We start from the raw sequence: 15,991 nt of genomic DNA on the forward strand, positions 1-15,991 counted from the left end.
TGACCTCCCTACAACGCCTGGGCATGCTCCTGATGAGGTGGCGGATGGTCTCCTGAGGGATCTCCTCCCAGACCTGGACTAAAGCATCCGCCAACTCCTGGACAGTCTGTGGTGCAACGTGACGTTGGTGGATGGAGCGAGACATGATGTCCCAGATGTGCTCAATTGGATTCAGGTCTGGGGAACGGGCGGGCCAGTCCATAGCATCAATGCCTTCCTCTTGCAGGAACTGCTGACACACTCCAGCCACATGAGGTCTAGCATTGTCTTGCATTAGGAGGAACCCAGGGCCAACCGCACCAGCATATGGTCTCACAAGGGGTCTGAGGATCTCATCTCGGTACCTAATGGCAGTCAGGCTACCTCTGGCGAGCACATGGAGGGCTGTGCGGCCCCCCAAAGAAATGCCACCCCACACCATGACTGACCCACCGCCAAACCGGTCATGCTGGAGGATGTTGCAGGCAGCAGAACGTTCTCCACGGCGTCTCCAGACTCTGTCACGTCTGTCACATGTGCTCAGTGTGAACCTGCTTTCATCTGTGAAGAGCACAGGGCGCCAGTGGCCGAATTTGCCAATCTTGGTGTTCTCTGGCAAATGCCAAACGTCCTGCACGGTGTTGGGCTGTAAGCACAACCCCCACCTGTGGACGTCGGGCCCTCATACCACCCTCATGGAGTCTGTTTCTGACCGTTTGAGCAGACACATGCACATTTGTGGCCTGCTGGAGGTCATTTTGCAGGGCTCTGGCAGTGCTCCTCCTGCTCCTCCTTGCACAAAGGCGGAGGTAGCGGTCCTGCTGCTGGGTTGTTGCCCTCCTACGGCCTCCTCCACGTCTCCTGGTGTACTGGCCTGTCTCCTGGTAGCGCCTCCATGCTCTGGACACTACGCTGACAGACACAGCAAACCTTCTTGCCACAGCTCGCATTGATGTAACATCCTGGATGAGCTGCACTACCTGAGCCACTTGTGGTTGTAGACTCCGTCTCATGCTACCACTAGAGTGAAAGCACCGCCAGCATTCAAAAGTGACCAAAACATCAGCCAGGAAGCATAGGAACTGAGAAGTGGTCTGTGGTCACCACCTGCAGAACCACTCCTTTATTGGGGGTGTCTTGCTAATTGCCTATAATTTCCACCTGTTGTCTATTCCATTTGCACAACAGCATGCGACATTTCTTGTCAATCAGTGTTGCTTCCTAAGTGGACAGTTTGATTTCACAGAAGTGTGATTGACTTGGAGTTACATTGTGTTGTTTAATTGTTCCCTTTATTTTTTTGAGCAGTGTATATATATATATTTACTATAAAATGAATGTTTCTTTGCAGGACAAGGATTGTCCTGACTTTCACAGAGGCCTGAATTGCTTTGCCTTGCTTTTCTTGCCTTGCTGGCAAGTTTTACCATGCAATTATTTCAGATCTACAGGAGTGTAAGTTTCACCATGACACGGATGGTGGAAACACGTTGGCACATGATAGTTATTATAATATGTCAAATATTAGTAAATGACTTCGTTTTATCAATGCTGCTGACTTTTGCAAGACTACCTGAGAAATTAAACAGATAGGTGGGATGGCATACAGGCTGTCGCCAAATTATTTAATGCGCTATTTGCCTAAATGGGTAATATAAACGCTTAAACCACATTTTATTCGACACTGTAGGTTTTTGCAAAAAAAAAGGTTTTTAGGTGTGACGTCACTATGTACAGCTGTTTTTATTGACACAAGATAGTTAATTGGAAACGCACCGTAACAGGCAATTGTCACGTATTTTCTATGCAAACTTTCTAAATGTCAAAAAAAAAAATCACTGGACAAGTTAATGGAAACATAGCTGTTGACTGGCCAACTGAGGGCACTAGAAGGTAATATGTACATTTGTAGATGAACTGGATGAGGTATATTTGTACAGTAGATGAAATGGAGTACAGAGACATAAGATGAAGAAAAACACAAATAACACAACAGAGTAAGTGACCATTTTTAATATTAAAATAATGATGCAGGTACTGTAGTGATCAAATCATATGCACTGGGTCCAATTTAGGAAGTGGTCAACTCTGTCAGTGGATGCCATACAAATGAATGGAAAAGTATACTTTGGACACAATGTACAATGCAGACACCATGTCATGATGAACAATGTTGAGCTTAGTTTTCAGTGGCATCTTAAGTGACTGTGATAATACGAGCTACAGTATGGCCAAGAGAAGTGTAATCTCATGTAATGGAAACAAATCACTGTAATTAACACTGTTCAAATACCAAGCTTTTCCAATGTTCCAGTTATTACAATGTACAGTATGAGATGAAATTAGTAAAAATGTCCTGACTGTTCTTTGACTGGATGTATTACTGTATGTTAAGACTCCTCACATATTATGTCTGTAGAGGCACCTCTCTGACAATTTAGCTTGTGGCAGATTGTTGAAGTCTGTGTTGGATGACACCCTCTATCCCTCTCCAATTAATTGAATACTGTAATGCTGAACACAGCTAAGTGTCTCTCTTTTGGTTAATCTTTCAAAGTCACCTAGAAGTCATTCTGGACCGCATTGACTCACAACGTCAACACTACTTCAATAACCTCAGCCAAGAAGCATGTTAGAGCATAAGTCAAAACAACTCTTGTCATACATGTATTTTAATAAACTTATATTTCAGTCTCTTCAGGGTTGTTTCCCTTTCGGACTGAAATTGAAAGTGATTCATCGGTTGTGGGGAGGGCCTCCTCAGGGCTGGGAGGGTGAGTGTCCTTAGGACTATGGAAGGTAGTGAACGTAGGCATCTTGAACTCCTTGCTCTGAGTCTGAGTAGACCTGTTGCCACCGCCACGACGCAGTGACTTTAGCAGGGGCCGCAGTGAGCGGGCCGAGTTGGCCTCGAAGTTCCTCAGAGTCCGTTTGTTTACGTGCTCGATGGTAAGGCGGCAGCGTAGCACCTGGACGAAGACCTGGCGGAACTGGCGGGAAGAGAGGTTGTACAGGAAGGGGTTGAGCACGGAACTAAGGTAGAAGAAGGTGTCGGCCACAGGGTGCAGCACCACATAGTTGCGGAAGTAGGACATGGTCCAGCTGGACTTGGGCACAGCGGCGGTCATCAGGCGACGCACCTGGTTGGGCAGCCAGCACACGGTAAGGGAGCCCACGATTAAACCTGAGAAAGAGGGAGGGGGAGCGAGAGAGAGAGCGAGAGAGAGAGGGAAGGAAAGAGAAAAAGTTAGTTAAGAATATTCGATAATGGGAGAAGGGGGCAGTGGACCACACTGTGGTATTTGAAGTATTTGAAAATATTTGAAAGTATTTTCAAATAACTTCCTAGAAATAGCCAGAACTATTTTCAAATACTTATTTACAAATATATTATTTAAAATACTACTAGAAGACCTGGGTTCAAATGCATGGGGTGTTTAAATATTTCATATTTTAAAATACTCTGAGTGTGGCAAATAAACCTGATAAATATCTTGCAGCTCTCACAAAACAAATACAGTACATGCTAAACCAGTAATAATTTGAAAAGATAAAGATACAAAGCGGTAATTAGAAACAACAACACAATGACAATTTTAAAAGCTTCTATGAAAATGTATATAAATCAGAATTAAACAACAGTTTAACAACAGACGGTTCCTATAGCCTTCTTAGACTCAACAACTCTAAAGCAATTATCAGCAGACAAAAAATTATTACTAAAAACAGATCACCCAAGAAGAAATATTAGACGCTGTTAAAACAGTTGCATGGAGAAAAGCACCAGGAATGGATGGCTTTCCCATAGAATTCTATTCAAGAATTTGGGACAAAGTAGCATATGACAACACGTCACTCAATTCAGTACTTCCTAGTTCCATGTATCAAACAGTTATTTCAGTTAAATTAAAACCAGGAAAATCTGGGAGAGTCCCCTGCTGATTTAAAGACCCACAAGTTTAATGAATGGTGACAAAATAATAACAAAAAGCAATAGAATTGCAAACTTCATACCAGACTTCATATACACTACCGTTCAAAGTTTGGGGTCACTTAGACATTTTTTGTACATTAAAATAACATCAAATTGATCAGAAATACAGTGTAGACATTGTTAATGTTGTAAATGACTATTGTAGCTGGGAACAGCAAACTTTTTATGGAATATCTACATAGGCATACAGAGGCCCATTATCAGCAACCATGTTAGCTAATCCAAGTTTATCATTTTAAAAGGCTAATTGTTCATTAGAAAACCCTTTTGCAATTATGTTAGAACAGCTACAAACTGTTGTTCTGATTAAAGAAACAATAAAACTGGCCTTCTTTAGACTAGTTGTGTATCTGGAGCATCAGCATTTGTGGGTTCGATTACAGGCTCAAAATGGCCAGACACAAAGAATTTACTTCTGAAACTCGTCAATCTATTGTTGTTCTGAGAAATGAAGACTATTCCATGCGAGAAATTGCCAAGAAACTCAAGATCTTGTACAACGCTGTGTAGTACTCCCTTCACAGAACAGCACAATCTGGCTCTAACCAGAATAGAAAGTGGAGTGGGAGGCCCCAGTGCGCAATTGAGCAAGAGGACAAGTACATTATTGTGTCTAGTTTGAGAAACAGAAGCCTCACAAGTCCTCAACTGGCAGCTTCATTAAATAGTACCCGCAAAATACCAGTCTCAACGTCAACAGTGAAGAGGCGACACCGGGATGCTGGCCTTCTTGGCAGAGTTCCTCTGTCCAGTGTCTGTGTTCTTTTGCCCATCTTAATCTTTTATTTTTATTGGCCAGTCTGAGATATAGCTTTTTCTTTGCAACTCTGCCTAGAAGGCCAGCATCCCGGAGTCGCCTCTTCACTGTTGACGTTGAAACTGGTGTTTTGCGGGTTCTATTTAATGAAGCTGCCAGTTGAGGACTTGTGAGGCTTCTGTTTCTCAAACTAGACACTCAGTTAACTAACTGTAGCCCGTCTGTTGCTCTGCACAACTCATGTCAGTCTCCTTTGCCTTCTTTCATCAATGACCCATTTTCGACCACTGGCCTGCCGTTGGCTGGATGTCCTTTGACCATTCTTGATACACACATGAAATAGTTGAGCGAGAAAACCGTACCCCGTTCAAAGGCACTTAAATATTTTGTCTTGCCCATTCACCCTCTGAATGGCACACATAACAATCCATGTCTCAATTGTCTCATGGCTTAAAAATCCTTGTTTAACCTGTCCCCTCCCCTTCATCCACACTGATTCATGTGGATTTAACAGGTGACATCAATAAGGGTTCATAGTTTTAACCTGGATTTCCCTGGTTAGTCTGTCATGGAAACATCAGGTGTTCCTAACGTTTTATACACTCAGTGTACATGCCTATACTTTCCAAATGTATTTCCAAATACATTCCAATACTCAACTACTTGTATTCTAAATGAAATATCCAAATACTGTACTTACTCTGAAATATCTTTGAAAGTAATTGAAATACCCTAAATAGTATTTCAACCCAGGTCAGTGGACTATTGAATAATGCAAATATTTTTGTGCAGATTTGGTTTGCTTTGCCATCTAAATCAGCGTTGATGCAATGATATGCTTTCAAGAATACTCAGAAACAATGCCTTTTGTTGGTGTTTTTGGACATTTTTGTACTGTCTCTTTACATGAACTGATTTAGTTTCCCCTGATGATTTGTAATGCTAATTATACTAAGACAAAAACAGCACTTTGAGATTAAGTGCACTGTTAAAAAAAAAAAAATCTCAGTGCATGGTCTGTGCTGTTGTAAAAAACACTGCCGGCTAGTCCTTAGGGCAAGGTGATTTCAAATTACATTTAAATAATTTGTATTTATTTATATTCATATCAGCATACTACTATTATGAATTGAGGACTGAAATTGAAATGCTGTGAAAATCGAAGAAAGGGAAAACAGAAATGATGGGGTGTGGAGATATTTCCTTCAGCCCTGTCTTACTGTAAAGTGGGGCTGAGAGTGTAAGAGGTGCAGTATGGGTCGACACTGTGAGGGGTCCATTAGAGAGATTCCCTAAAGGGTAATTACACTTTCTCACTGTCTCCTTGCTCATTTTAGTGAATGTCAGACTACAACAGTACCCATTCTAATGAAAAACATTATACAACAAATGAAGAAAAAACCTACATAGGGATATAAGTATTTTTATCCGATTTATGTTTTCATTAATGGGGCTATCTTAACTGGGTGTAACTGAAGTGTAACTGTGCCAGGCAATTATTTTAAAAGAAAAACCCAGAATAAAGGCAACTGCTGAAAACATTATGACTGAACATTATCCTTGCCAAAATAAATTAAATGGGATTTTAATTAGAAGGCTAAAACATTTTCTTGGTAGGTCTCAGACTGTAGAAATCCTCTGTAATGATGAGGCACAGGTTTTTGATACAACATTAGCCAGGTAGGAATGTATGTACCTCTTTGGTGAAAACACTGCTAAATAGGTTCTACACTGCAGGACAAAGTGGCAACAATTTGCTTGATTGTAAAAGATTAACTCCCACACACATAGTTACCGATCCTCATTCATTTATTTGAACACTTTTAAGTATTAAAACAAATAAGTATTAAGCAGTCTAACACTTTAAGTGTTGAAATAAATAATTTAGTTTAACAATTTGCTGACAAACACTTACATGAAGTTGTAGATTCTACAAGACATAACTATTTACACTATTCTTATTTCCAGTACATACTCAGCTGCTTATCTTGAATTCCACATGCAAATTACAGTTCCTGTTGGCTTTGGCTCATACATGTTCTTTGTGCAGACTTGAGTCTATTTGAAAGACGTCATTCAGCAGGTTGATCTTCCATTTACAAACAGAATTCTTCCACAGTGTGAATGCACAATGAGGCAAAGTCATACAGTAATCATGGCTGTGAAGCAGCAAGCTAACCTTCACTTTATCCCTGGGGGAACTATGAAGTAAAGGTTTAGTTTGAATCTCCCAACTGTCAGTAATGGGTCTTCAAAAACTCAAGACAGAGAAACTTTAAATGTCAAACATACAGTATAGGCTTAGATAATTGGCGTCAGCCTGGTGTGTTATGTTTATGCTATAATTGGTGCACAACCCATGAGTTATGGTCTCAGCACATCTCTATCATATGCTTTAAGCGTCATACTAAAGTAGACTAAGCTGACAGTGTAGCATGTGGAGGTTACGCGGAGTGGAACAGGGAAACCCAAGAGGGGAAGATGGAGTGCAGGCCAGGAGAAGTTCAGGCGGGTTGCAGGAAACCAGGTGCGGAGGCTGAGGCTGGAGCGAGAGGGGTTGGGGCAGGGTAAGCAGGTCTGGAGGGGAATCCAAGGGAGCAGTAGAGTGGGGAATCCAGGGCAGAGTAGCAGGATGAGGAGACGTGGGACTGGAGACATGGACCAGGAGTCAGAGCAGGCAGAACAGTAACGGAGAGGAAAACTGTGTCAGGCAAGGAAAACAGGCACAACAGGATCTAAATAGTAACAAACGACTAGAACCGTAGACTGACTGAGCAGAAATTACGATCTGGCCGTGTGGAAGTGGCAGGGCTGAATATTTGTAGAGGTCTTGATTATGGAACAGGTTGCAGCTGTGGGGGTTTGCTCTGACTCTAGCACACCTGTCTCTGCCCACACAATCACACACACAGAGAGAGAGGGAGAGGGAGAGAGCACTGGGGTAGTGGTGGCAGGTAAATGAGACACAGGATGAGCAGTAGAGGGCGTGGCAGGAGTAGATGTAACAGTGGAGATTAAACTCCAACCCTGGGTGGTAGTGAGTTTGGACTATTATAGTCTAACTGTTCTCTTACCTATGCACATGCTAGTAGTGTGTTGAAGATACGTTATGTCCGATATCCACGCTCAACCATATTTCTAAATCTAAATTAATAATGCTTAGTTACACACCAACAAATGCATCCTGAAGATACAACTTCCTGAAAGCGTTGACTGAATGCATCAAGAACTCAAACTTAACGTGTCGATGGGCACCGATTTCCCAATTGACATCAAGTCAAGGAAATAGAAATTGACAAGATCCACAGCTCGAGTTACAGAAATCGGAGAGGCAAAAAAAGTATGTATATTTTATTCATTACAAACATGTCTCTAGACAATACATGCCTAAAGGGGTAAACAGAAAACTGATAGGGTAAGTCAAATGGAAACTTCTCAAAGAATATTGAGCATGAATACATGAATAACAAAGCTATTAAATCAGTATTTGCTCCAGTGGTGTTCAAACCTTTTTTACATCTGGACTAATTTTCACTAGTCCAAATGTAAGAAAATTTGGTCAAAAACGGCACAATGTTTTGAGTGTATGACTGTGCATTAAATATCTCACCATATTACATTACTATAACCAAGGGGTGTGGGATAATTTGACCATCAATAATAGATCCGATTCTCTGGCTATTTGTATTGTGCAGACCAAGTTGTTCTTGTGCATGTTGGGCTTTACTTCAAAATTGAAAATGAGCTTTATAATCCTGAGAGGAATTTCTCATTCCTCTCATTCAAATGTCATGGTTTAGGCCATATCATTTCTATAGACAAATAATGAAATTACTTTTTAGGCCAGTCATTAGTACTCCATAGCAGCTATTTGTTAGCTACGTACACTTGATTTATAATTATTTTCTTGTCAAATGTCAATTTTATCTTTAACGATAGATAGGTATGTCACAGACAAATTGTGTTTCTCAAAACGCATACTACCGTGCTCCGAACACGCAAATTGGAGCACGGAAAGGTTGGAGTATGAGTCCATATCAAAGTATGCGAAACTGAGCACGGAGGGCACTTCTCCGAATGTGTACTCTGTTTGTTCACGTTGACCTGCCTACGTACCGTAGATGGCAAGCCCATAATAAGTCAATAAGGCTAACTGTCTAGCTACTAGTGCTAGTAGTAGAATTGACATCTATCCTGCATAATATTCATTTTAGGTCATTTTTGCCTGATAAACTATCTGGTCAGCTACATTATTACGATTCACATATAGCTAGCTGATAGTTATGAAGTAATACGGTTGCTTTGTGTATATCTTGTTTAGTTTAGTGTTGCCATTGTCCTGGCTGGAAGAAGGTCCAATGAATGGGGAGGCAAAGCATGAGGAAGTAGGGGGAGTGCGAGTGCTTCTCAAGTGTATTGTTTTATGCATGCTCCACACTCTCGTCTTCACAAGAACATACTCAAGTGAACGTGGTTGGAAAACGCACTCAGAGCATGAGAGTGTGGAGCATGGTAGTATGCAATTGATCTATGTAAAGTATCAATACCCTAAGCCATAACACCTCACAGACCAGTGAAACAATACAATTTCCATTCACAAGCTCCAATCTGTGCTACCAGCTTCAACTTAGATTTTTCCCAAGCAGAACGAGGAACCATGACAGCCACAGGCCCACTTCCACCGGTTGCCGTAAGCCACATTAGCTTGTCTCCAGGCAGAGGCCAATCCATTAGCAGGCCGCTGTGACATTAGCATATTAGCCATAGCAGAGGTCAACCCATTACAGGCTGGACAGGCCACTGCGCTCAGCGTCAGCTGTTTACCAGCAGGGTCATTGGCAACAGGGCCAATTTCCTGCCTCAGTCAAAGCACAGCATGCAGACAGCTAACAAATGCCATCAGTGGCCTCCCTTCCAAACAATACAGCAGAGGGACAAATGGGACTGGAATTTTAAAAAGGAAAGCCTGCACATGGTACTGTATATGCTGCTCTCGTGCTTTATTCCTGCACACGCACATTACTCTACATACATTTGAGACTGGAGCATAGCATATGTCTTAGTTAGACTGCTGAAGGGGTTGTGGGACATAGGAATGCACTACTCTGTGTATGCTTTTGAAGGAGCATAATAAATAAAGTTAATTTATATGATTGTGGAGACATCTATGAATACTAAAAAAGACTGAAAACTGATTTTTTTCATGGCAAAAACTTTTAACCCGTTTGTGTGGAAAATCAACCAGGGGCCTGTCACAATAACCCTTAACAAGACAAGCACATAACTTGAGGCTTATGAGAGGGACAGAAGGAGAGCTAAAGAAAGAAGGGAGGGAGGGAGAGAGCAGAGAGAGGCTGTAAGAAAGAAAAAGAGGTAGACGGGACGAGATAGAGTGAGAGGAAGAGCGGGAAGGACAGAGATAAAGGGGATAACAAGAGAGAAGGAGAATAAAGCCAGTGGAGAGATAATAAAGAGGCAGAGCAAAACACATCACATACTAAGAGCTCTCTATCGGATAGACACAGACAAAAGAGGCAGTGCTTACACTTTTCAGAGGATGATCATTATTGGCGCTATCCACAGGTCCACTGGTTCACATTAGACTAATACAGTCCCGCAGGTGCAGTATTAGAGTCCCGCAGGTGCAGTATACATACAAAGGTGATGGGAACACCGCTCTCTGATCTGCTACTCACAAACCAAGCCAAGAGTTCATGGTCCACACAACAGAAAGTCTTCACTACCCTATCGCTTTGGAGGAAAGGGTACTAAATGCCAGTTTTCTTCAATTCCAAATAACTGGGGACTTGTGTTAGGCTATAATATAATCAAAATAACCCAGTGCAACCAATTGGTTCATTTCTTCCTTGTCAAATGGAAGATTCATGCCTAGCATTATAAGCAGTTACACACAAATTAGTAAAGTGTGGAGTTTGTTGCCCTTGAGCATAATGGACCACTTTTAAATACATTTCTTTACACACACTTTATTACATTTCTGTCAGTTTAATAAAAATCAATGACAATAGCAAGGCTGAGTAAGCTTTGCTTGATTCTTTTAGAAACGATTAAGTCTATCTTTCGCATGACCTTTCAGCTGATACCATTTCCAAATGTTACATTTAGCAGAGAACCATGAAGACAATGCTGACTGCTATTTTATTTGCTCCAAATTCCTGTGGAGGCAATCGATCCCCGAGTTTGGTTCTTCCTATCCCATGGCTTCCTCATTCTAATGTGGCCAGTCACCTGGAAAATTGGCATTTGGCCAGCATGGATTGGTGCCCATGAAACAGCAAAAGAATACAACTGTAAAACATTCAAATTTTATAGCCTCCATAATGGTAGTTGCTTTGTCAATGAATGTTGATTGATGTTTTGTGTTGTTGTGTTGTGGGTCTTTAATTGAATACAGTACATAGTATCTATCTAATGCCATAACCATATGCTATAAACACACACCACACACATGCAACTCAAAACATTTGTAGTCATATCTTGTTGTCAAGGCACACAAAAGGTACACAAACTGTGCACACCCACATATACATATCCCTCTTCCCTCCCCACACACACACTGTATATAACCAGCATTCACCATTATCATACATGCTTGGCGAAACACACTTATGTTCTGGCCTCTGGGTCTGTTTGTTTTTCTGTTATCCTGCTGGGCGCTCCTGCTGCCTCACACTGTATATTATGAAAGAACCGTCTGGACAGCATGGTTCCATGCCACACACACATACACAGACAGTACCACAGAGCCCCCTTAATAAATTATTACTTTCTCCTGCCAAGGATAATACAGGTCCAGTTACTAATTAGAAAGCAATTAAAGCTGATTATTCAACCAATTAATTCCCTGTCTCGTCTATAACTGGAGTCTCTCTGATTGAACCTCTCGTATCTATTGTGTGGCTAGATATCGCTCCGTGGTAGTTACACCACTATTGTTATGTAGTACAAACAGGTTATAGAACCTGTAACCAAATGTGTGGTTAAAAACCCCCTAGAGTTGATTGACGCACTCGTGCGTCACACGGTGACGTCATTTTGAATATTAAATAGCTTCCGTGTGTTTATGCCAGGCCCCCAGTGTCAAGTCTGGAAGTCAAGAGCTCTGCTGGTCGGCTACTGCGTATCAACCTAGCAGTACCAAAAGCCCTGGTCTGTCCAAGAAAGCCTATGTAAACTACGATTTCCAGAACGTACGCAATGTTTGGGGGGGATGCCCGTTTTGGGCTCTAACATTAGTTTATTATGATCAAGTTTTCCATAGGAATATCTGAATAACGTCAGCGCTATCACTATCTACTGATTGGAATGTCTATGGTTTATGCTAGAGACTTATCGTTTCTTGTAGTGGCTGCAGCTCAATCCCCTATTTTTTCCGCCAATATAAAGTGTGCGCCTATTCCATAACATGGGGCTTGTGAAAGCCGCCTTTATGTACAAATGAGAGGAACCGGAAAAGAAAATAGTCCAGGACCATGTGAGCTACAAACTAATGTCACCACCATCGAAAATTGAGTCTCATAAACATGACAGTGTCGGTTGTTTGGCTCTACAACATACACAAGCTATACAGCAGTCGTCTGAACTCTCTGTCACGGATGTCCTCATTTCAAAAAGGTCTTCTCACAAAACCGACTGTCCAGACCGAACCGTTGGAGTGACAAACGAACAAACACAAAGGTGTCGGCTGTTCTGCTTCAGGGGAGTAGTCTGAAGGTAACCCAGTAAGTACTGGGCTGTAAAAATGGCAAAAGGTGCATAGGGGTACAATGTGCCACAATAACATGATCAAATAAGTGTCAAATACATAGATTTGTTCCGGAGTTTTCTTATATCTCTCAGATAGACACTTCAAAACCTTGTTCCTTAAGATTTATTTTTTGACTGTATGTTTTTCCATGTACAAATGTGTTATTGAATGTATTTCTATGGGCTATAGCTGTAAAGGCCAAATTCAATGTTTCATCAAATACTTGTTTCTATATTATTTTATACCTACAGAGGTCCTAAAATTCTAAATCAAATGGCTAAATGATACATTTTATGATCTTCTTTCATACAGTGGCTTCTGAAAGTATTCACCCCTCTTGGCATTTTTCCTATTTTGTTGCCTTACAACCTGGAATTAAAATAGATTTTTGGGGAGTTTGTATCATTTGACTTACGCAACATGCCTACCACTTTGAACATGCAAAATATTTTTTATTGTGAAACAAACAAGAAATAAGACAAAAAAAACAGAAAACTTGAGCTTGCATAACTATTCCCCCCCACTCCCCCTCAATACTTTGTAGAGACACATTTTGCAACAATTAAAGCTCCAAGTCACTTGGAGTTTGTCTCTATAAGCTTGGCACATCTAGCCACAAGGTTTTTTGCCCATTCTTCAAGGCAAAACTGCTCCAGCTCCTTCAAGTCGGATGGGTTCCGCTGGTGTACAGCAATCTTTAAGTCATACCACAGATTCTCAATTGGATTGAGGTCTGGGCTTTGACTAGGCCATTCCAAGACATTTAAATGTTTCCCCTTAAACTACTCAAGTGTTGCTTTAGCCGTATGCTTAGGGTCATTCTCCTGCTGGAAGGTGACCCTCCGTCCCAGTTTCAAATCTCTGGAAAACTGAAACAGGTTTCCCTCAAGAATTTCCCTGTATTTAGCAACATCCATCATTCCTTCAATTCCCAGTCCCTGCCAATGAAAAACATCCCCACAGCATGATGCTGCCACCACCATACTTCAATGTGGGGATGGTGTTCTTGGGGTAATGTGAGGTGTTGGGTATGCGCCAGACATTGCATTTTCCTTGATGGCTAAACCCTACATTTTAATCTCATCTGACCAGAGTACCTTCTTCCATATGTTTGGGGAGTCTCCTGCATTCCTTTTGGCAAACACCAAACGTGTTTGCTTATTTTTTTCTTTAAGAAATGGCTTTTTTCTGGCCACTCTTCCGTAAAGCCCAGCTCTGTGGAGTGTACGGCTTAAAGTGGTCCTATGGACAGATACTCCAATCTCCACTGTGGAGCTTTGCAGCTCCTTCAGGGTTATCTTTGGTCTCTTTGTTGCCTCTCTGATTAATGCCCTCCTTGCCTGGTATGTGAGTTTTGGTGGACAGCCCTCTCTTGACAGGTTTGTTGTGGTGCCATATTCTTTCCATATTTTAATAATGGATTTAATGGTGCTCAGTGGAATGTTCAAAGTTTCTGATATTTTTTTTTATAGCCCAACCCTGATCTGTACTTCCCCACAACTCTGTCCCTGACCTGTTTGGAGAGCTCCTTGGTCTTCATGGTGCCACATGCTTGGTGGTGCCCCTTGCTTAGTGGTGTTGCAGACTCTAGGGCCTTTCAGAACAGGTGTGTATATACTGAGATCATGTGACAGATCATGTGACACTTAGATTGCACACATGAGGACTTCTGAAGGTAATTGGTTGCACCAGATCTTATTTAGGGGCTTCTTAGCAAAGGGGTGAATAAATATGCATGCACCACTTTTCTGTTTTAATGTTTTTTTAATTTTTAAAATGTTTTTTTTTTTTTTACTTCACTTTACCAATTTCTACTATTTTGTGTATGTCCATTACATGAAATCCACATAGAAATCCATTTAAATGACAGGTTGTAATGCAATAAAATAGGAAAAATGCCAGGCACTGTACTCACAACATGTGAAGTTCTATCGCCTTCGAGAAAAATGTTAGTCCATCCGAGATGATCCACTGCCACCATGCGGAACTTCCATAGCCTACCACGCTACTCAATTTGTTCGGCCTCATTGACGTCCATGACACACTTCTTTGCCTCTTTGGGGTCTGTGAAACGACATAATGATCCTCCTCCCAGAACATGGCAGGATATTGCAACGAGTAGTTCATTCCCCGTTTCATGCACTTATACCTCACCTCCATGAACACATTTCTCTTGTCTTGAACCTCTTTGGAACAGTCGGGGAAAAACTCCACCATTGTCCCCTTCCATTGAAAAGTCCTAAGCTATTTGGCTCGGCGCCAGACCTTCTCTGTCAGTATATCGTAAAAATTTCACCAGGATAGGCCGGGGGTTGCGTGGGGCTGGCCTGGGCGTTTTGTCGTCGGTGTCCGATGTGTTTTCTCGATGGGCAAGTTGTTAATATCCTCCGGTGTGTTATCAAATAGGTTGCATAAAATGTCTTTCACACAATCTTCCGTATTTATGTGGATTTCGGGAACCCCTCTGATCTGAAGTGTGTTTCTCCGACTGTAATTTTCCTGGTATTAAAGTCGTTCTTCAAGTTTTTTTTATCACAGTCTCCATTTTTTCAACAGTGCTGTTTAAGCGGTTGTTCTTGTCCTCCAAGGTTGGTATCCTCTCTTCTGCATGTGTAACTTGGTTGTCGAGTGTGTCCACTTTTGTTTTCAGTGCAACCACTATATGTTTTATTTCAGCCACATCTTCGCCCACTTTTGCAATTTTCTCTTCAAGATTTTTGTTCATTTTGCGAATGTCATTTAGAACTGGGTCATCAGGTTGTTTGTCTCCGCCATTTTCGTTGCTAGCTGCAGGTAGAGACAACATTCTCGTGTTTTTTGTCAAAAGTGTCTGCTCTTGTGCATTTCTAAGTCATTTTTCCATGTAACAAGTGAAATCGCAAACAAAAGTGTCTGGACCCTTCTTTAAGGGTCACTTTTGCAGAGTCCTATTTGCCATCTCTTCAATCTAAGCATACAGGAAAGTTTGCCTGGAGGAAAGCAAAAGTCATTTCGCCAGGAAAAATAGCTAAGCACCCTTTACTGGCTCAAACTGCCGACCAATCAGCCTGTTACCAACTCTTAGTAAAAAAAAAATAATAATAATTGTGTATGACCAGATACAATACTATTTCACAGTAAAAAAAATTAACAACAGATTTTCAGCATCCTTTTAGGGAAGGGCATTCAACGGCACTTGTATATTCAATGGCACAATGTACGGCACTTACACAAATGAATGATAATTGGCTGAGAAAAATGTATAATAAAAAGATTGTGGCAGCTGTTTTGTTAGATTTCAGTGCAGCTTTTTACATTATTGATCATAATCTGCTGCTGGAAAAATATATGTATATCCCTTGCAATATTGTGGATCGAGAATTACCAATAACATCTGTTAAATATGTGTATGTGACCAGTAAAATGTGATTTGCCTAACAGAACACAGAGGGTGTTCTTTAATGGAAGCCTCTCCAACACAATCCAGGTAGAGTCAGGCATTCCCCACGGCAGC

At 41.4% G+C, this 15,991-nt stretch overlaps 1 protein-coding gene across 2 annotated transcripts in view; it reads right to left on the minus strand.

Annotated features, from left to right (window-relative positions):
- Positions 1–1,976: 1,976 nt before the first annotated feature.
- The window catches only part of LOC115160632 (G-protein coupled receptor 39), a 66,681-nt gene continuing 52,666 nt past the window's right edge, over positions 1,977–15,991 (minus strand). For both annotated transcript variants that reach the window (XM_029710853.1, XM_029710852.1), the window contains exon 3: positions 1,977–3,163. In XM_029710853.1, the coding sequence (XP_029566713.1) occupies positions 2,661–3,163 (503 nt within the window). In that variant the 3' untranslated portion in view covers positions 1,977–2,660. The remainder of the gene's footprint in view (positions 3,164–15,991) is intronic.

This window comes from Salmo trutta, chromosome 24 (assembly GCF_901001165.1).
Source record: "Salmo trutta chromosome 24, fSalTru1.1, whole genome shotgun sequence".
In the NCBI taxonomy this organism is placed as follows: Eukaryota; Metazoa; Chordata; class Actinopteri; order Salmoniformes; family Salmonidae; genus Salmo; species Salmo trutta.